The 22,411-nt window shown below is 44.2% G+C and overlaps 1 protein-coding gene across 2 annotated transcripts in view; it reads left to right on the forward strand.

Annotated features, from left to right (window-relative positions):
• The window catches only part of LOC147892899 (DExH-box ATP-dependent RNA helicase DExH3-like), a 68,235-nt gene that overhangs the window by 20,688 nt on the left and 25,136 nt on the right, over positions 1 to 22,411 (forward strand). For both annotated transcript variants that reach the window (XM_087387096.1, XM_087387097.1), the window contains exons 12-16: positions 4,358 to 4,561; positions 4,645 to 4,714; positions 11,346 to 11,494; positions 18,366 to 18,674; positions 18,809 to 18,868. In XM_087387096.1, coding sequence (XP_087243222.1) covers positions 4,358 to 4,561; positions 4,645 to 4,714; positions 11,346 to 11,494; positions 18,366 to 18,674; positions 18,809 to 18,868 — 792 coding nt within the window. The remainder of the gene's footprint in view (positions 1 to 4,357; positions 4,562 to 4,644; positions 4,715 to 11,345; positions 11,495 to 18,365; positions 18,675 to 18,808; positions 18,869 to 22,411) is intronic.

A 22,411-nucleotide genomic window follows, 5' to 3' on the forward strand; every position in this document is an offset into this window, starting at 1 on the left:
CAACTGCTCGATAATGTTCTCAAGCTTGGTGAGATGTAAACTTATCATGCAATATCTTCCATGCTTGTGTTGATGTTTCTGCACTCACAAATATAATGAGTGCGGAGAATCGAATATGTGCAGTGAGAATAAACATGCTTGTCCATCTTTTGCAATCCTCTATTTTCTTGGCATCTGTGAGTGGCTTTGTGGATGTGCCTTCAACAAGCTTCACAAGCTCTTTCTTGTGAATAGCACCCACTCTTTCACATGAGTTATGTTATTTGAAGTCACGCCTGCAAACAAGTGCTACTCCCAAATACTTTAAAAAAGAAGAAAAGAGAAAGAACATTCTATTACTCCTTAGTGACACGGACACCAAGAAGAAAACGACTCCCCAAGGAAGGGTGCAAAATAAAAATACAAGGATATCGGCCTAGCTGGCCACTCTATGGGGGACTACCAAGACTGATTTGGTTTGCTGCTCTATGGCCTGCCTGCACCTAGCTGTCCATATGTACCAGCCAATGATACTCGCTATCAGCTCCCATCTATGACAGTGTGCACGTGTCAGCCTGTCTCTGTGAGCCATTCCCAAATGCTGTATAACTGAAAATAATAGCAGTACCTCTTGAATTGCAAACAGCCTTTGCTGAACACCTCAGATTGCTTTGAAATATGTGTAGTAGTACACAAAATGCAATAGCCTCTTATTTGTCACCTCAAAATGTGTACAAACGTGAAATTAAGCAAGAATTGGCTGTCTCAAATCTCAATTTGCTATCAAAACTCGCTAATGCATAGAAAAATCTTAATGTGTGTGCCCATTTCCAAATTCAGAGGCGGTTTTTGGGGGAGTGCACCATTTCTAGTAGCCCTCCTGAATTGTTGGAATTGAAGAAAGATGAGTTTTGCAAATCACCGTGTGTGCTAGGTTGTTCGGGCTACATGCGTGTTGCCCCGAGCTGCGTGGAGTGCTGCCATGTTGTTGTGAATTGTGTGCTGCTTGTTTGGAGTAAGGTCCAACAATGGAACTCCTCGTAGTTGCTATTTGTGCCTCCGGATCACTCCACGGATTCATGGATGCACTTGCGTGCGAACCACAAAATGCACCGCAATATTTTGAAATTGATGTAGATAAACCAAATGTCCAATTGAACTCAAATGGGAACTGAGGTACAAATACTAAAAAGAAAAGGAAAATGAATAAAGAGGCTACATCATCTTGTAAACCCCTTTTGATCGATCTGACTCGTCACCCTCATCGTTGTAATCATTTTGCGGGCCATCATCACTATCTTCACTTAAGCCATCTACACTTCGTCCATTTACATGACAAGGTAATCCTTGCCCTAGGAGTCTCTCCTACCACAACAACAAGACATAGGCCCCTACAAGGTCCCAAAAGACCTTGCAAAAGTCTATTGGAATCTCATCCTCTCCAAGAGTCTTTCCATAAGCCTTTTTTAAACTCCTTTTGGGTTAGGGGAGTTTCAAAAAAAGTTGTTAAATAAGTATCCTCAATGTCCTCATCCTCATCCTCATCCTTTGTATCCAACGCCCCTTCCCTTTCTCATATTGCGGATTGTTGTAGGAGAAGAGGGAAGAAGAAATAGAGATGTGGTGAGGCTGATGAATCTCCTCCATTTGCGAGACCTGAACGAGTGTGTGTTATGGAGCTGTATCCGACTCCCCTTCCCTTCCTCATAGTGTGGACTGTTGTAGGAGAAGAGGGAAGAAGAAATAGAGATGTGGTGAGGCTTATCAATCTCCCTCGTGCGAGACCTGAACGAGCATATCAGTGAGGGTGGTGGAGGAATATCATCCTCAAGAATAATAGTGGTAATGAACTCAAGCTATGTAATTTGGTCTTGGGCACGTCGTGTAGAGAAAATTTCCTTCCAGTGGCATGGAGTGTTGATGACTGCCATTCCACGTAGGAGGATTGTAGCTCTTTGATGCATGCATCCCATGTGTCTTGAATTGGAGTTTTTGGACTCTAGAGCTTGATCTTAAGTGTCTACACTTAGGCCTAGCATCGGGCTAAGTGCTCTGAAAGTGCGGTGATTCAGATAGCGGATATTCTCATCGTAGAGGTCAACTTCCACGTTTTGAGCTATGGGTGAAAATGAAGTTGAAGGTTGTAGAGTGGGATTGGGGGAGGGTCAAGGAAAGTGGGGTGATGGATGGTGTTGTGGGCAAGGGGAGGAGCATTCGCTTGGTGACGTGTGGAGTCATAAAGAGGGAAAGCAGTGAAAGTGTAGGGAGAGGGCACATGAAAAGATACGCAACGAAGTACGTTTGAAGAAGGTGGTGCAAAAGAATTGAGAGTGTCTTTGAACCTCTAATTGGTATCTTTGATAAGATCAGGGAGTAGTGTGTGGAGGTGTGATGATGGGTGGAGACAGGAGATGAGGTGTAGAGGTTTGAGGAGAAGTCGAATGTGGACAGGATGATGATATGGACCATTTTGGAGAGGAAGAGGTGGATGGAAGGGTAGAATGACGGACGGCATCTCTAGAAGCAGAAGAGGGTAGAGCAGAATTGGTCGAAGTGGATTGAGGCTGCTTCTGTGGTGAGGAAGGATGGAGGGGAGGCTTCCTAGATGTAGTTTTGGCATTTTTTGTGGAGTTGCAAGTTGGGCATGGTGGAAGGGGATTGGTGGATGGTGGAAGGGAAGGCAATGGAATGACAAGAGATGTAGAGGTGGTGGAGGATGTGATTGGGGAGGTGGGGTGGGATCAGTGGTGGGGAAGGAGCGAATGTGAGTGTGGAAGTATGGGGTGGTGTGGGGGTGCAGGTGTTGGGCGCGGGTTGTACTGAAGACAGAATAGAGAAGTGAGTAGTGTCCCAGGTATGCGTTTGTGCGTCTATAAATAAGCTCTGCATAGGAGATGGATTAGATAGAGAAGAGCATCGTAATGAGATGGGACTAGGAAGGGGGCCTTTGATGGTGCTAAGTGGGTGGTGAGGTAATGGAAGAGGGCGAAAAGAAGGGGGTCTGTGTCGAATTTGTTGATTTTAAATCTGTGGCTTTTGTGAGGTTTGGCATTGGGGTATAAATTAAAGATGTCCACTGGAAGATTGTGGAGAGGAGAGAATTGAATACCCCAAGTATGAGGATAGGGAAGGTGGGTGCACAAGTGGAAGACACTAGTGGGATTTCGGTGATAGTGGTGTCGCAGTAGAATTGAAGGATGAAAGGAAAGTGAGGTGTACGTTCTTGTCACAATGTGAAAGTGAGTGAGTAGAAAACTGTAAACCTAGAAGATCAAGGTTTACTGAATTAGGAAGAGATGAGAGTGACAGACTTGCCTAGACTTTCAAAAATGTGAGACGAAGAGGTGATGCCCATGACGATGAGGATGCCCTTGAATGAGATGGGCACGATTGTTGAGGATATCGAGGTGTCTTCCTCTTTGGAACCTAGGTGTACTAGAATAATGGAAGAGGTAGACATGGTGGAGAGTGGAAGGGGAGCTGATGGCAAAGATGGAGAGATGGTGGAGATAAGAAGTGAAGCCGGTGGCGCAGAAGGTGAAATGGTGGAGGCTGGAAAGGGAACTAGGTGATCTATAACCCATTTCAAATCTCCTCCATTTAGAATGATAGGGTTGTTTACCTTGGACTCATTTGGGTAGACAAATTGTTCCCCCTTATACTACATTGTGGGCATTTCCACAAATGCATTTAATGTGGTGCCACTCATAGTCTACCTTTGGAGAAGTTACTAGCTCCCACAAAGACAGGCTATTAAACTTTCTTGGCCGATCGATGGGACATTCACCTTGGAGACATGAGCTTCTTTCTCCATGTAGCGCTACGACTCAATGTGGCTATGTTTAAAGCATATAACCTCTCCTATAGTAGTTTGTGATTAGTCTCTTACTATCGTTTGTCCATGCATATCAGGAGGCATTTCTTCATTCTTACTTGTCTCCCTTCTGGTCAGATTCATAGTGGGTTCTTCCTTTTTTGTCAATGATTCTCAGTTAGAGGGTAAGGTGGGTTATTAAAGGGGGGCAGGGGAGCTTTAGGGGCTTTTCATCAAATTGGTTTTCTATTCTGTATCGTAAGAGTTCTTTAGATTGTTGCTATGCTGCATTGTGAGTTGCTGCTGTGCTGCATTTTAGAGGCAGCTGACATAGGCCTGCCCTGGAGTTGAAAAATGCATGCTTTTTATGTATGCCACATTTTAAGTTGCTGCTATGGTGCATTTTTAAGACAGTTGATATAGGCCGGTCCTTGAATTGAAAAATGCATGCTTTATGATAAGAATGACTCATCGCAGATTGCATTTAATGCGTTGTGGGAAATTGTAGCCTATTTTTCTTTGTAAAACAATCCTTAGAAGTTTAAGTATGTACTTGTACTGCAGCGGCGGGGGAGGGCTGGCCGAGTTCAGCCTGGTCAGTGCTACCATCTGTATCCCAAGGCTGTGTATGAAGCATTTGCTGAATATCAGCAACCTGAGCTCCTTCGAACTCCTTTGCACTCTCTTTGTCTGCAAATTAAAAGTCTGGAGTTGGGATCTATTGGAGATTTTCTGTCAAGAGCTTTGCAGCCACCCGATCTGCTATCAGTAAGTAACAGACTTTGTAATGACTTTACTTGTTGCTTGCCTGATTTGTTAACCTGTCTGATCTGTGCATCAATCTGTTCCAGGTTCGAAATTCAGTGGAACTTTTGAAAACAATTGGAGCTCTTGACAGCGATGAAGAGCTTACTAATCTCGGTTTGTTTCACTGGACTTCGTGGTTGCAGCGACCATTCGTTTCTTCTCAGCCTTCAGACTGTATTTGTAGACACACCAGAGATTATAAATGATATCTTGAGATTGAAAAATTTAAAAGGCGTACTTAAAAATATGAACATAAAAGTGAATGAAATTTCCTTGTTTTTCCACAAGAACGAGACACAATATTAATTTCAAATCCTCACAATATGCATCACAATGAAGTTTCAAAACAGGCATGGCAATTTTGAGATATCCATATGCAACCATGGACTTATGCCATATCACAGTTTTTAAGAAATGCCTTATAAGAAACCAAGATACCTGAGTACTAACAGCTCTGGCATCGCCCATGTCATCTGGATATCTTCTACAAGTGTTAGAGTCTCTTAACAATGTGTCTCATCTCCATGACTGTAAGTCTGCCATACTCATCAAATCCTTTGGAAGGTAATAGCTTTATCTAGTTAGGATAGCTACACAGTGTGTAGAGGTCATTGTATGATATGTACATTCTGAGAATTCCTAGATCTTGGTCGAGTAAGAATGCTTCAAGGTTCTGGAAGTTATTTGGAATATAAAAATCACTCTTTTCTTTTGGCTTTTTATTCATGGAGGGATTGCAGTAAAGCAGTGGAGGTCCAGTTCTGGACTGACTCGTCATGCCCGCATTGTCTTTCTGCTGAGGAGTCCATTCAGCCTGGGGATTGTGAGATTCCCCTTTCTTCAGTATCTAGGACTCAGTGGTTTGGCTCTCTCTGTTTGGGACTCAGGTGCTTTATGCGATGCATAGCTCCTATTGGGCTTTTTTGGTTTGACATTATTTGGTTGAGCTATGCTCTTTGGACACTGTTCTCCACATTTGTCATGTGTGTGCACTCAGAGTTGTGATTCATACATGGACTAACCTTGAAGCATTCTTTCTTTTCTTTCATAAAGAGGACTCCTATTAAGTACGAAAAAACCAATCTATGGGGAACCCTAGACTCTTTCACTGAATTGGAGGCAGATTCTACAAATTGTCTAGGGCCCTATACAACAGTGACACATGTCGTGACCCAGTGTGAACTTAATATTACAACACATGACAGTGGGTTTTGCAACACATCACATGACATTGGGTGCCATCATAGGTGTTTCACCACAATGAGTAAAAGGCATAACTTCGCGAAAGGAGGCTTCAGGAGCGCGTAATAGAGCTTGCGGGCGAGCTAAACACCCTCCAAGAGGAATACAAGGCCTTATGAGCAAATTGAGTAAGATAAGCGACTGATCCCCCAATTGATGTAGCAAGTGTCTCTGAGTGTGCCAAACGAGTGATGCCCAGCCAGATTTGTTGTTTTCCCTATGAGTTTTTTCGTTTTTCCTAAGACCATCCACCATGTATAAGCCTTTCTTCCCAGAGATAGGCTAGTCTCGAGGACTTGGTATTTTGGTGGAGTATTTTTCAATTGCTGTAGGTCTTGCCTTTTTTGTATGAATTTATTAATGGCATCTTCAGTGCCTTGAGGATATTGATCGGACAGTTTTGCGTTTCATCACATCGCCTCCGTATTGAAAGTGATAGGGCAGATGGTATACCTAGAGAGTGTCGCATTTGCATTCTATGTGATCACTGGGAGATTGAGTCAAAGGGTGTACTATAAGATCAGAGGTCGCTATTACTGCCTCTTCAAGGATGGTTTCAGACCCCTATCCAGCCTCCTCTCCTACCTAGATTAGAGATGCCTGGTATCCTTCATTCGTGAGGCCGTTTGACACAAGGAGTCGTTGCTCTAGACATGAGGCGAGGTCAGGGTACACAGTCAGACTCCTCTTAGAGCATGATCGTTGAGTTTTTCTAGCTAGATAGCACACCAGTAGGACTTATAGAGACGGCGGACGCGAGGACCAATGCTAGAGATACAACAGACTCGCCTGTGGATCGAGGCACAGATCCTATTAGGGGGCCTTCCCTCCATGCTCACTAGACCGGACACTCGACTCACAGGAGTGACAATGGTGCTTGTTCACCACAGGGCCATAGCCAGGAGACCACAGCGGGCTATGCATGTCGACATCCTCCAGTGTTCCATCATAGATTAGATTAGGGGACCTTCCCTCCATGCTCACTAGACCAAAGAGACAACCCACATGGGTGATAGTGGCACTTGTTTGCTGCAGGGCCATAGCCAGGAGGCCACAATGGGCCACGCATGCTGACAGCTGCCAGTGTTCCAGTTTTATGTCACCACAACAGCCTGACATTGCGACACCCCCTTCTCAGGATCGACGTCTCGCCTTGGAGAGCTTTCCTCTTTATGTATTGGTGCCATGATTATGGACTTTTTTTATGCACTCATCATGAGTGTTGATGCCCGTGAGGCGGTTCCAACTCTCGGAACAGTGTATCAGATGTCTTTTAGTCTCATAGACCCCAAAGACTGTTAATTAACTCTTTCTTTCTCGTTCTTCTTCACTGAATATGGGTGGCTTTAAGTTTGTCATAACAGTGTTGGATCTGTGTCATGGACTTCCTTGAGCCCCTTGCATCTTCTTCTCTTCACCTAGCCCAATGCTTGATATGTGGGCTCTCCTTGGAGTGCCACATGTCCTTCAATGGTCTTGAATCCTTTGTGCGCATGCACTGAATTTACTAAATTGAGAAAATTGCCAATTAGTGGCAACGATATCCTCTTGGAGATGGAGAAATCGGAAATGTAGTAGAGGTGCTCACAATCAATCTACACGCTACATGCAAAACGCTAGCTTGAGGGGTGAGGAGATAGGTGGGAATAGCCACCTTGTGGTTCACACAGAAGTTGGCACTAAGGTATTGTGGCCAATCAAAACTCACCTAATCACATGCACAAGTCAAAAGGTCTCAGCTGATTGGCTTTTGTAAAGTTGGTGTAGTGGTGACTAAATGCTTTGGGACAGCTAGCCATTTAGTAGAGACTAGTAGAATGGTGCCATGTGGCATGCATCCCATGTATCATATGCCACCTTGTGTCCCTCTTAAAAAGCTCTAACCTTGGCAGTAACATCAAATCATCACATGCTACTTAGATAACCAGCTACTCTAGAAGCCATTTAATGATCCTAGCCATCCAATTACCCATCAATTGTTTTTTCAACATAGTCTTTGTTCATACGAGTCATGGATTATAGTGGAGACTTTAATTTGGTGGATAAGGTGATTTCTCTCTTGCTTTTGTTTATTCATTTAGGCCTGGTTCATGATAGTTTTGTGCGAGTGATGCCTGGCATTTCAGTTCATTTCTATTGGTGGAATTATAACTTGCTGTTTTATGTTAGTGATTGGGTTTCTTGCAGGGTCTACATTTCCAGGTCATGTTGTAGTGGTCCTTAGACTAGATGACCCTATTCATGACATTGCACATGGCAATTTCTGATTCCCTTTAGCAAGATTATGAGATTACATTGGCTGTTGCGAGCTACTTCCTTCTTATGTGGCTCTGGTGCTCTACCTCTCTGATGTACTTCATTGGATATCTTCGTTGGCCAATAGGAGGCTGTCGAATTCCATACTTGCAGTGAACACCTTGAGTAAGAACCTCTCCGCTGTACAACGTAACTTGCATAGGAGAAGAAAGAACAACATGGAAGCCTTGAATCGAGGGTTCCACCAATCGAGGACACACTCTTATGCACAACCTATAAGGAGGGGAGTAGCAGCTCACCACCCAGCCATATGTTCTAAATAGGAGGATGACCTTCAAAGGCAGTCATGCACAACCCATAGGAAACCAAAAGCGGCTCACCACCTAGCCATTGGTTGTAAATATGAGGCTGACCTTGAGATCCCTCAACTAGATGCCAATCCACTCCAAGGCTGATCAAGTCTCTGCTTGGGTGAGTACGCTATTAGGATCACTCAACGGTGAGCCCTCTGCTTATATTTATAATCCTACCATCCTATAATTAGGATGCAACCCTAAATATGAGGGTCATGCTTTAATTAACCAAGTATTCCTCAGGATAGCCATGGTTAACCGTGAATAATCCTGTCCTCCCCAAGGGACCTAGGCCTCATCCTATACTTGCTCTAGGGCAAACCTTTGATTGCTGCAAAGCCTGAGTTTGGAAATGCTGTATCCGTAGATTCATATGGATTTTCGATACATTTCGGCTGAGCTGTGCTCATACGGGATTAGACCAATAGTCAATAGCCTTTGAGGCTTAACTGCGCTTGCTAACACCTATTACACCTAGGTTAGTTAATAGTACATATCCTAGACTAGTACAAACTAATGAGGGTTAATTTGATAGAGGCATTACACAAATGGTTGCCATACGTCCTTTGAGGACGATTGGGTAGAGTTTTTTTGTTAATTTCTTTCAAAAAATACTTCTATTAATATAACCAAATACATCAAAGCCAAGCGGGAACTTTCTGTGATCAACAAAACATCCCAATGGATACTTACAAAGAATCTGGCTGAATATAAAAACATAGCAGTAGGCAGGTGCATCAAAGCACCATGAGGGCCTGTGGGTGTGTGTGAAAACAAAAGTCCTCTATTGTCCCACTCTCTCATGAAAGAGACTCTCCTAGCACTAGCTGCTTGGGAAAAGCCTCGAATTTTTCTGTGGGTGGCCATGAGGATTTGTATGATGTCATACCATAGAAACTGGGATGGATAAGTCTGAGAAGCATCAATGGATTCTATGCACTTGGATTTTCAAACTTGCCAGGCTGTCAGAATTGTCAATAATCTCCCATGCTGAGTCAATGTAGGAGGTGTGACGCCTGAAGAGTAAGAGTGCAATATCTGTGTCTACTCCTTGAAATCTGGTCCAGATTGTATAAGCGAGGGTATCAATCCCTAAGTGATAGACAAGTCATTGTCCTAATCCTTCCAAGCAGAAAAGCAATGCCTTGCTAGATCTCTGGACTTTTCCTCCAAAGGCTGTGCTGAACATATTCAAAATGCATCATGTGCCCTCTCCAAATGTTCATAGCCTTTCCTTTGTGCTGGAAGAGCTAGAAAAACGTGAAAAGTTCTCTTATATGACAGCTCCATAAACATCTCCAAAATTAAGTCTAAAGTGGAAGGGATGTCAAATCTCTCCCCAAATGCTTCCTTAGTGGGAGACCATTTTGTATTCCTAATGACTGTTCTCCTGGGATTCGGGACAGTTTAGTTGAAAACTGGTAGTTTCCTCCATGGAATTACTAAATTAGTCCATCTCCACTCACTTTGGTTCCATGGTAAGTGCAGGAGGGGACCACTGCCACACAACCAGAGTCTCTACAAACTTCCCTCAACGAGAGGGGCCTCAATCTCTGCTTCCTTCTTTACCCAGTGTGGGAGATTGGCAATCTGGCAGATTGGCATATCTTGAACACAATTTGTTCTCGTGATGATCTTTCACATGGTTTTGTGGGCGTGTAGTTGAATCTTTTCCAATCCCTTTTTCAGTATGCAGGATCTTTGTCACCGTATTCTCGGGCTGCTCGGGCCTATTATAAGGCTTTTCTCTGCATTTAAAGATCTGATTTTTTCCTGCTCCTCAAATATCCTGGCATTACGCTCCTCCAGCCTCGTTTCTTGCAGATAGCTTTCTTTCTCTATCGTTCTCTTGGGTTCCTTTATCGATCAACATTTGGTGCTCTTTGTGTATCAATAAAAGGGTTGTTTTAAAAGAGAAACAATATAATGACCAATAAGAGACGGTGCATAGATTCAAGTAAAAGGTAGTCATGACCCTGTTGTCCTTCTGAGTTGGATAAATGATGTTGACTCTTTCTAAATGAGAAGACCACTTTGAGCGTGCTAAACTTGACTTCTTTATAATGCAGCTGCTCCATGCTTGGAATCACTTGAATAGTAATCACATAATGAAAATGAATTGCTGCAAATAGAAACGCCAATCACTGGTAGAAATTCACAACTGAAAGAAGCAGCAACTAGAGGCTGCTCACATGCCATGAACCATACATAGCAAACCCTGAAATGCTAATACCTGATTTGCTGCCCTAGAGTGAGCAGAGTGGTGAATGCATGCCCATGTGACATGTGGCAAGTCCTCCTACGACTAACCAAGTAGAATGGCACCACATCATCCTCTTCATTCCTGGTGGATGTAAGTGGGTTATCGAGCCTCATGTTGCCCCTTAAAAATCTATGTTGACGCTAGTGACGTGATGCATGGGATAGTCTACCTAGCTTTTAAGGTCTAACTATCACTCTAGGAGCCTATTAATAATCCTAACCACCAAATTGCCCCAAGGTCAATAATGGACTAATGTATAGTTCTTCACTCAGTTTTAAACACTCTTAGCCACGACTTGAAAGAAGCTTAAGGAGTACATAAAGCGAACACTTGACAGCCTTGATGTTGATAGGGACATGCTGGGTTTATTCAAGCAATTTAGCTTATTTCAATCTCAAGTCTGTTTCTGTTTCCTATCCCTTTCATAGACATAAGCTGGTTGGAGTTCATGGCAATCGTGAAAAAGGCTTCCTTGCTTGATGGTCGGAAAGAGATGGCTTTAAAGTAATCTGTAGAAATCAACTATAGGAAAATCGTATGCATTTGCCAATCTTTTGCCTGCCTCATTTGACAAGGCAGCACCAAAAATCAAGCTGAAAAATCTGAAAAGTTATGCTCTCTGTTTTTCCAGGTCTTCAGCTTTCAAAGCTCCCTGTGGAGCCAAGGATAGGTAAAATGCTAATTATGGGCTCCATATTTTCGTGCCTTGACCCAGTATTGACAATTGCAGCAGGCCTTGCTGTCAGGGATCCTTTCATGCTACCCATGGACAAGAAAACTGTGAGTGCTTTTGACTTGACATGGAGCAACTTGCGAATTTCATTCTGATGCCACTAGTAAAGAAAGATGTTTAGCTTTCTGTGGAAATTGAGAACTGGTGGTTTTTATATCTAATACGCCTAGCAATGACAAAGAAATTTATGTGGGCATTTGAGCTGCTGGCCCTTTTGTTGATGTGTATTTGTTCCTGTCATTGAAATCAAGCTTCAATAAGTAGCATCGTCTGAATGCATTTTGTGGTAAGGGTTTTGGTATGGAATAAAAAAGGATGTTGTTTGAGCAAGCATAAGCGATTTCTAAGTTTTAGTATGCCAGAGCTTGAGGGTGAAATTTCCTAGGTCTTGCTGATTGGCTAAAGCTGTTGCTGCACGTTTTTATGGCTTCCTTTGTTTAGCTGTGTTGATTCTGTCCCACGGGATAGAAGTTGGGCATTTTAAAACACTCTGTCCTATCTGCCACCATCCCAATTCATTGATCCGAAGAAAATGAACTTGTATGAAGAGCAAGGGATAGAGCAGCAGCATTTAGCTGATTGCAAGAACCAAGGCCTGAGTGGCGGCCACAGCCCGTACAGTGGGCTGTGTCAAACAAACTACGAGGGGGGTGGGTTCACGGGAAGTGCCCCCCCTTCAAGGCGACCTGGCAGCGTGTGGCATGCGAACCAGCAGGGTAGGCAGAGAAGGAGAGATGGGGAGGGGGGGGCGGGGGGGGGGAGGCGTGCAGTACGTAGTTAGAGGCTTTGTGACGAGGAGGCTGCTAGGTGCTGGTCGGGCTTGCCAAGAGCTGCTACAGGTGCGTGATCTGCCTTCAGGTTGTCCAAGAGCTGCTACCAGGTGTTGCGAATTGTTTCTGGCTGAACAGGAGCTGTCTACAGGGATTTTGACCTGTTTTCTGCTTGCTTTTTGGGCTGTTGTTGCTGGTTTTTTGGTTCTCCAGGCTTGGAATACTTCTCCTAAGCTGTTTCTAGCTTAGGCCAGAGCTGGATCTACTGTTTCTCGCTGGATTTAGGGTTTTCCACCCCGGTGACCTGTTTTCAGAGGATTGTTGGCGAAGGAAGGCTTCTCTTTGCCTGCTTTTTCCATTCCTGGACTTGTTGTTGGCTGGTTATTGCATTTGGAATTGATTCCTTGCGGGGAAGGTGGATTTATGCAGTGGTTTGTGGCTAGGAAGGCTCCAGGTTGATTTTGACCTGTTTTGGTATAGCGATTTGGTTTGATTGCACCAGAATCTAGCTGTGTGGGAGCTGTCTTGTAGTTGTGCAGCCGTGTCTAGCTGGTTGGGCACTTGGTTGTGCAATTGCAGGTGTGGCACAGACAATGGATGCTTTTGGGGTCTCTGTTGCATGCTTTGGTTGGCTGAGGACATAGGGTTGTCTAGTAATTGGATGCCATTTCTCCATTTGGAGTTGAGCAGGGAATTACAGGGTGGGTTGGACGGGGAGTATGCGAGCATTGGTTTGCCTGTGGTGCAGCTTCCTAGTGCCCTTTGTAATCAGCTGCTTGGCTTCAAATGAGTGTTAAATATTTAATAAATACCGCAAGGGGTGCCAACGTTTGGGGGGAATGTGTGTCCTTGTATCTTGAGAGATTTTGATGCTTTGGGAACCAGAGATTCAGTTATGCTCTCTTGTATGATGGACGGGAAGAGTTGCACACCACATGACATCATATCAGCTGAGTTTGCAGCCGGTCCCATGCATATAGACCTCTCATTCTAGATCATCACATACTTGGATAGGGTCCAGGCATACGGCAAGACAGAGATGAGCAAACAACAGCTACAATGGAGAGCCCTCTCATCCTCTATGTAGCTAGCAGCCGATGGAGATACGAGTTGTTGCCATGTTGGTATTCACAGGCCACCAGATGGTTCCATGCATGAGGCATGTATAGTGATCATGTCCCTCCATATCAATAGTCCCTGGACGCATCTACTGTTATCAGGGCTAATCTTTGGCAGGTTTACATTCAGCAGACATGCGTCTCTCCGACGCAGCTGCGTGCGTGCCACTAAGATGGCCTTCTGCAGGGATCATTTCCTCCATCTCAGTGAGGACGGTTTCATTCAGCCACCAGAATACTTGCAGATTCATCTATTAATGCAGTACGGATGGCCATGGGCCAGCTTTCGAGATCATCTTATAGGTTTTGCATTGATGCAGCTCTCCCTGAGCTTGTGGCTCCAAGCTATTCATGAAGAGGCACCAAAGCTGGAAAGTTCATCAACAATCTAACCAAGGATGCTTTTATAAAGTTAACCGCAATGCATTGTCTTACAAATCAAATCTGTATTGCACAAACGTTACAAATTAACACAAGGTTTATTGAGGCTATAGACTTAAAGCCCTCATAAGTCCGGACAAAACAGGGCAAGAACTTTACTGTGATGGGAAGCTCTTGGACCACAAGGCAGATATGAATGTCACATGGCTAGAATGTTCAAGGCTTGGAGAATAGAATATTACATAATGGCAGGGCCTTGGACTAGGAGGCCAATTCCTTAATGTATCCATAGTTTGAATGCAAATTAACTTCTTCAAGCTTTCTTGCCTCTTAAAGCAAGTAATGATGATGCCATTCCTAAGTCTTTACACAATATCTGGTAGCATCATCTGTGAATTGAGATTTCTTCTTGCAAACATGACATGGCTCAATACATAAATGATTATTGGAACAAAACAGAAGCTATTTTGCAACAATTATAGCTTTTATGCTTTGTCAGTCCTGATTGCACTTCGCCGGCTCCACAACCAGCTGCACTTCGCCGGCTCCACAACGGGCTGCACTTCGCCGGCTCCACAACCGGAAAGCACAAGATCACGAAGGCCTTCGGACAGAGCACTTCGCACATGGGCAGGAGGTCCTAGCACCGATCCTTGCACGTTTAACCTTGGAGTTTGTAACGGCTTCCCACTAGCATGGAGCACCACTACTATCGTACCGATACACAAAGCAGGAGACCTCATGCACACCGGGAACTATTGCACTCTTATGATTGGCCACACACTAGCCAAGATCTATGGATCGGTACTAGAGAGAGAGATCAGCAGTCATACAGAGGCACGGGGGCAACGAGCACTAGGGCAGGCAAGATTCAGGAGGTAGCACTCTACTCTAGACCACATTTTCACTCTGAGGGCTATCATTGAGGAGGCGAGGTCCAGACATCAGAGAGTCTACACATGCTTCGTAGACTTTCGAAAGGCCTTCGACACTGTTCCACGATCCCGCATGATCAGGAGACTACAGGCGATGAAGAACCCAGAGATGCTGATTTGGGGTGTGATGAGCTTATATGAGTTAGTCAGAGGTAGGGTCCGTGCCCCAGGTGGTCTATCGGATTGGGTCGAGAGCACCATTGGGGTGAAGCAGGGTTGCCATCTCTCACCAACTCTCTTTGGACTCTACATTGATGAGATCACATCTTTCATAGATCGCCTCGGTGGCGAGGGCTCATTACTAGGGGATCTCCTCATACAAATATTGTTATATGCTGATGATATAGTCCTTATATCCTCTTCAATGGAGGGGCTGCAGAGAGATCTGGAGACTTTAGAGGTGTCTTGCAGAGAGAGATCTGACGGTCAACCTTGGGAAAACTAAGGTTATGAACTTCAACACCTCACGAGCAATGACTAACCGACTCACTTTCACCTATCGTGGTGAACCAGTGGAGATAGTGTAGTCATACACATATTTGGGAGCAGTCTTCACAGGACCCATCTTCACGATGAAACATGTAGCCCAGGCACGACTCACACGAGGGCGTAGTGCTTTGGCTAGACTAGAGCGACAGTGTTTCCAGGTGCACTTCTAGGATCCACCGACGAAGGGCTGGCTTTTCGACACACTAGTGCGGCCGACTGTCATATATGCAACAGAGGAGAGACTGGAGGAGCTTGGAGCGGCTACAGGTGATGATGGGATCCAAGATGATCCATGTAAGCCCTTAGTTCCACATGAGATAGTACATGCAAGTTCGCCATGACACCTCTCCAGGTTGATGCCATCTTTCAGACAGTGACTTTCATCCCCAAAGTGTGGGACTTACCCTGTTGGAGACTTTTGAGGTTGGCCCTAGAGTCATCCAAACGACTCGTAGAGAGCGGGGCAGACACATGGTATGCACGCATATCTACATGGCTTGCCAGGCACGGTATCCAAATGGATAGGCTTCCCCCCCTTTTAGTACATCATGGATGCACCTTCTGAGTCGATCCCGTGAGATGAGATCAACCGTATCATACTGTTAGACCTCCTCCAGCTTCACACATCCCGAACTTGGGGGGAGGACCAGGAGCTCCCCACCAAGACCGAGTTTTATTGCGACCACTTCCTGAGAGTATCAGAGGAGGGATTCATTATTAGACCCTAGTATCTCGAGGATAGAGGAGTATCTTATGCTTTGAGGATTGCCATTGGTCAGATGTGAGTTTCATCCCATCAGTTGAGGATTGAGGCAGGGAGAGCAGCGGGTTTGCACGCTATGTATGCTAGGGGCGGTTGAGACAGAGGAGCATTTTCTCTGTGTTTGCCTAGCCTACTATGAGATTCGGGGACGCTAGCATTGTCTCTACCTAGAGGGGAGTGGCTTCGGTTCTTTGTCACGACTGATCCATTTCCATGACTAGGTCTGTATCGGGCCTTATTTGATGGAGATGCGGCGACATAGGGAGGCACTTCTACGACAGATCAGAGAGTAGCAGGGATGGTCACATGTTTCTATACATTTGAGTCAGCCCTCGGACACAATGGAGTGGAGGAAGAGGAGCTAGTCGATATGAGAGCAGACAGGATGAGCAGCCGGCACAGTACCACCGAGAGAGGGGCGCAAAGACCATGTGTGCGACAGAGAGCCCCCTAGAGTAAACTCTATTGAGGTCCGACCTATCACAACTTTCCTCAGGGTAGACCGACAGAGATGAGGGTCACTCTATGTTAGATATGCTCAATGCCCCACCCTTCTGGTAACCACCAGTGGTCCAAGGTGCTCAAGTTGTAAGGCCCTTATATGAGGAGAAGCCCAGGGGGGCCAGTCCCCTTGGTGGGGGTTCGGCGGTGAGAGACCCCGAGGCGGCGGTATAGGAAATATTCCATGGACGACTAGTCGGTTCCACCGACTAGGTTGACTGGTTGGTTCCACCGACTACGTTGATCCGACTACCGCCCTCATAGCTATAAAGAGGCAACCTTCCTAGTCCATTGTACCAGATTAGATCTTCCAGCAGAGATCTTCCAACTAGTAGCTCTTCACCTAGTATCTGTCTAGATCGCCATCTAAGCTACATTGTGGGAGCGTACGGGTGGACGGAGCCATCATCTGTACTACATCAGTATTGAAGGAAAATTTTGTTCCATCTTCAGTTTGTTGTGTACTCTCTATTCTTTGTTCAGTTTCTGTTCCGTTGCGCTGTGTAATTTAACATGGTATCAGAGCCTAGGTGGCTCTAAGGATCTAAGAGTAGAAGAGAGGCGAGGGCTTCAATAGCATACGGAGTGATGGCAACAGGAAGCGGCTCGAGTTCAGCAGCTGGAGCTGCACCAGTTGCACCAACAATTCAGGCGTCGAGGATCCGACCACCAGCCTTCACTGAAGGCAAGCTAGATGGTACGAACTACACTCTGTGGAAGTTTAAAATTACTGCTATTCTGGATTCATATGAGCTTCTGGAGATAGTACTGGGGATTGACCCAGAACCACAAGGAACCCCCGACCTAGCAAATCCGGGGAGTACGATACGTCCTAATCCCATCCTTCTATGAGCTTGGAAATGCAGGAACACAGATGCTTTGTGTGCCCTGGTTACAAGTACTACTGATAGTGTTTTGACCTTGATTCAGCATACATCTAAGGCAACTGTGGCCTGTAACATATTGAAGAGTCAGTATGAGACGCGGAATCAGACAAGGATCTATAACCTGGAGAATCAGCTCACAGCTGAGAAGTTTAATGAAGGAGAGACAGCGGAGGCGTTCATAACCCGAATCAAAAATCTGTGTGACCAGATGGCTGGTGCTGGGATACAAAAGACTAGCGAAGAGGTAGCTCGGCGGTGTCTCTTGTGTACTCTCTATTCTTTGTTCAGTTTCTGTTTCGCTGCGCTGTGTATTTAACACTCTAGACATAGCCTAGAGAGTCCAAAGAGCGAGGAGACCCGCCTCCCACCGCAGCGCGAGACAGCTCGACAGACGCAAATACGAGACATTTTCGCAGCCCACCAGAGAGCCATCACTGTACCAGGCTTTGGTTTCGTCCCAGTGCCTGGATAGTTTGATTGATACGATTATGATTATGATTATGATTCTGTTAGCATAGACTAGTACTCAGCAAGGGTCCTAGCGTACCCTTTGCTTCAACCCATTGAGGCTTGTATGAGTTCGCTTTTATGTGCACTTTGTCCCATAGGCCCGTGAGGTCTCCCGTGGACGTTAATATATCTTTCTTTCTTTCTTTCACTGTTTGTAGGCTGATTTGTTGGTGAGCTATTTTGACTTCCCTTGTCGCACTTGTGTCCAACTTTTGGATATAAGCTATCCTAGAAGTTGTAAAGCTCTTTCTGGTTATAAGATATCCAGAAAGAGCTTTACAACTTCAAAAAACCAACATTTATGTGGCAAAGTGGCATGGCAGTTCTGTATTCTGAAAATATGTTCTCATGTTTCTGGATACAAGATATCCTAAAAGTCTGATAAGATGTAGGTCTGCCATGTTAGTTTGCCATATAAATGCTGAATTTTAGTAAAGCTCGTGAGACAAGAAGTACATTTATGCATTTTTCTCTGTGACACAGCTTAAACCCTGGTCCCTGTAGTATTTGAATACGATTTAGCAACTTCAAATGGATTATTGTCTTTCTATTTGCTTCTTGCAGGTTGCAGAAGAGGCAAGACTTAAGTTTGGCAAAAATGACTGCAGTGATCATATTGCCATTGTACGTGCTTATGATGGGTGGCAAGAAGCAATGAGCACTGGAAATGGAGTTGATTATTGTTGGAAGAATTTTCTCTCCTTTTCAACATTACAGGCTATGCATTCCCTTCGCAGGCAATTTGAAAGCTTGCTAAGACAGGCAGGATTTGTAGATCCAGTTCGTGATTACTGTAACCAACACAGCAGGGATTCTGACCTTCTAAAAGCAATCATCTGTTGTGGTTTGTTTCCGGGGATATCCTCAGCTTGGGTAAGTTGATTCAGTCGAAAATTCAGTTGTTCTTTAAAGTTTGTACCTTAATGAATATGTCAAGATAAGGGCAGATTTGTTTTTTATTACTTATTGAAGTGGGGTGCAGTAAGGCTTGATTTTGAAATTTTCAGTCTATGGAGGGTGTTACAAAATACAAAACCATGGAGGATGGGCCAGTTGTACTGCACCAAGTAAGTTCCATTTTTTATTACTGTAAAAGAAATTATACAACTGTAAATTAATTCATACGTTCTTAAGAACAGTTTTATTTGCCTGATCATAAAACAAGAGATAACGTTCATCTGCATGAGATCTGGGCTCAATTTGACTGTCTCAGTAGTCATACTAACGTCAAGATGTGAATGCTATTGTTTATGACCATATGTATGTCCTATTCCGGTGTTTCTCTCCATTTCTTACTGTATATGGGCCCTTTGGTAGGAACAACGTATGATGCATGCGAATTTAAGCCAAAATTGCAGACGGTGGTTTGATTTTGCATCTGTCATCTATTTCTTAAAGAGGGTTCTGTTTGTCTGATCATAAAAGTATTCCTTTATAACATGCATTTGGACTAGTTTTCAAAGCATATTGATTGTCTGAGCAGTTGTTCTGAAAATTAGGATCTGAATGCTAGTGTCCATGACATGCAGTCTTTAGCTGTGTATTTCCTGTTCTTGTGTTTTCCTTCCTAGCTTTATACATGCATTTTGGTAGAAATAACGTATGATACACACAGTGTAACAAGAAAACGCGATTTGCCTAGGCGAAACGTGTAGAAACGTTTCTAGGCGAAACGTTTCGCTGAAAAGGGCGAAACACCTTGGTGCCAGACTGTTATAGCGTTTGACTCTTTTGAGAGTGCTTAGTATGTATGTGTGTATCTGAAAGCTCTTTTAACAGAGAGCGAGAGAGAATCTGGAGATTATTATTTATGTTTGATATATAATTTATATAAAATACAATTTTTAAAACCGTTTCTAGATGAAACGTCTGGCAAAATTTCTCAAAACGCGTTTCTAGAAATGTTTCTTGTGACACTGGATACACATTTCATGTTGTGTTATTCATTGGGAAGAACATAGCTACAACATGAATTTTACGGCAAAATCTGTTGACTCAGGTTTGAGTTCGCATGTGCCAAAATTTTACATGCTCTCTCTCTCTCTCTCTCTCTGAGAGTGGGCTGCAAATTGCTCACCTTAATACAGATAGGGGGGGTGAATATATCTCAAAGGAGTTTGTTGTTTTTTTGGCCTCCTGTGGAACTCAATAGAATCCTATAGCTGAGCACAAGAATAGATCAGTGATGATGGAGAGGCTGGGTTTATGTTGAAAGGCAAGCACTGGCCTAACAAGTTGTGGTTGGATGCCGTTATGTGTGCTAATTACATCTTGAACAGATGTCTCACAAAGGCATTGAAGACCATCACACCTTATGAGGCTTGGATAGGTCATAAGCCTTGGATTTCTCACCTGAGGACTTTTGGATGCTTGGCATATGCCCATGTGCCTTCTCAGACATGCACCAAGTTGGATGATAAAGCTGTCAAATGTATTTTTATTGGGTATAGCTCAGAGAGCAAGGGCTCCAAGCTTTACCAGCCTCGCACGGGCAAGTGTTTTGTTAGTATGGATGTTGTATTTGATGAATCCTCCACCATGCCTTTGCTGGACTGTAAAATACAGCTTGTTGTTATTGCCCCAGATCTCTTTGACAGCTTGATGCCTTTGTTTCCGTTAGATGCTCATGATGATGTCACATTTGAGGTTGCTTCTCCTCCATCTGTTGGTCATTCGCAGCCACATGTGCAGCATGATATTCAGCCTTATTTACAGCTTGATATGCCTCAGCTTGATCAGGACATTATGCGTAGGGCTCTTGACCAGGAAAGAGCTGAAATACAGGAGCCTAGAAAGGTCCCCCATTGGCTCCTTGACACATTCAAAGACAACAAACATGATACTCCTCTGCCAGCCCGTACTAGAGCAGTTGTCTGGAAAGAGCATGCTAATTTGGTTGCTTGTGCATTGGTTGCTACAGCATGCAATGAAGAGCCATTATACCATAAGGATGCCTTTCAGAATGATTGTTGGTTGAAGGTTATGCAAGCTGAACTGGATTCTATCTATCAAAATAACAGTTGGGAGTTATGTGACTTACCTCCTGGCAAGAATGCCATTGGAACTAAGTGGGTTTACAAGATTAAACGGAAAGCTAATGGTTCAATGGACCATTACAAAGCTCGTCTTGTTGCTAAGGGCTATGCTCAACAGCAAGGCATTGACTTTGAGGAGACTTTTGCCCCCACTTCTAGGATCACTACTATTCGCATTGTTATTGCCTTTGCTGCCCACTTTCATTGGGAGGTACATCAGCTTGATATCAAGACAGCTTTCCTTCATGGGCATTTGCAAGAAGAGGTCTATGTTTCCCAACCTCCTGGCTTTGAGGTTGAAGGTTCTAAAAGCAAGGTATGCCGCTTAAAGAAATCCCTCTATGGATTGAAGCAGGTACCTCGGGCTTGGTATTCCAGGATTCATGCTCATTTACTCACACTTGGCTTTCAGGACAGCCCTACAGAGTGGGACAGATTTGCTGATTTTAGTGCTCTGTGTGGATGATATGCTTGTGACTGGGACACATGCTGAGCAACAAAATGTCACAATCCAAGTATATTGGACAGCTTTTGCAGCATTTTCAATTTGAGGATTGCAAGCCAGTATCCACACCATTAGAGCTTGGTTTTCATTTATCTTCTGAGGATGGTAGTGGTGCATGTGATGTCACTCTCTATCAGTAGGCAGTACATGCATAAAGATTTGCAAGTAGCTTTCGGAGCCAAACACACTCCACTGTAGCTGTAAGAGCTGCTCTGTACTCAGCTTCGCAACTAGAAATACTAATTGTACTTTGCTTCTTGCTGAACCAAGAAATGCATGAAGTATCAAGCATGAAACAGTTGCCCTATGTGACACACGGGTGTCCGAACAGCCAGCCCAATCAATATCAGTGAATGCATGCATAACAAGTGAAGAATCAGCTTCATAAAGAAGGCCCAAATGCTGAGTGCCTTTGAGATACCTGAAGAGACGCTTCACGGCATGCCAATGGTGCATAGAGGGATTGTGCATATATTTGCTTAACTGTGAGACATCATACTGAAGATCGGGTCTCGTATGGCATAAGTAAGTCAAATCCTACCGTTATCTTCATTGATTGTTAGAGTGCTTTGGCCGTTGTGCATGGAATCCAATTCTCCATGCTCGCACAAAGCATATTGAGGTTCAATATCACTGTTAGAGAGAGATTATTAGCAGGTGATATTCAGTTGTTGATATTCAGTTGTCTTATGTTCCTACTGAAGGCAACTTGGCAGATCTTTTTACGAAGGCTCTACCTCGACGTAAGTTTGAAGCTTTTCGGCAAGCTTTAAACTTAGTACCTTTTGTGACTTGATCTGTTGCACTCTCTACAGTCATAGGTTGCTATATCCCTAGGGCCTACAGTATGAACATGTGCAACCATGACATTAGATATTCAGGTATCTTGAGCCATGTCCAAGATACTTCAGCCCATACCATGGAGGGGGGTTTGTAGCCCATTCTATGGGCTATTCATAGGTGCCACTCATTCCTTCATATGTGCCTTGTAGGCCTAGTTAAAGTCAGCTAGGTCAGTTGGTACAGTTAGTACATGTACCACTTAGGACAATTAGGACCCAAAAAAAAAT

Source organism: Dipteris shenzhenensis, chromosome 16 (assembly GCF_047967505.1).
Source record: "Dipteris shenzhenensis isolate YYH24624 ecotype China chromosome 16, Dip_SZ_1.0, whole genome shotgun sequence".
Classification (NCBI taxonomy): Eukaryota; Viridiplantae; Streptophyta; class Polypodiopsida; order Gleicheniales; family Dipteridaceae; genus Dipteris; species Dipteris shenzhenensis.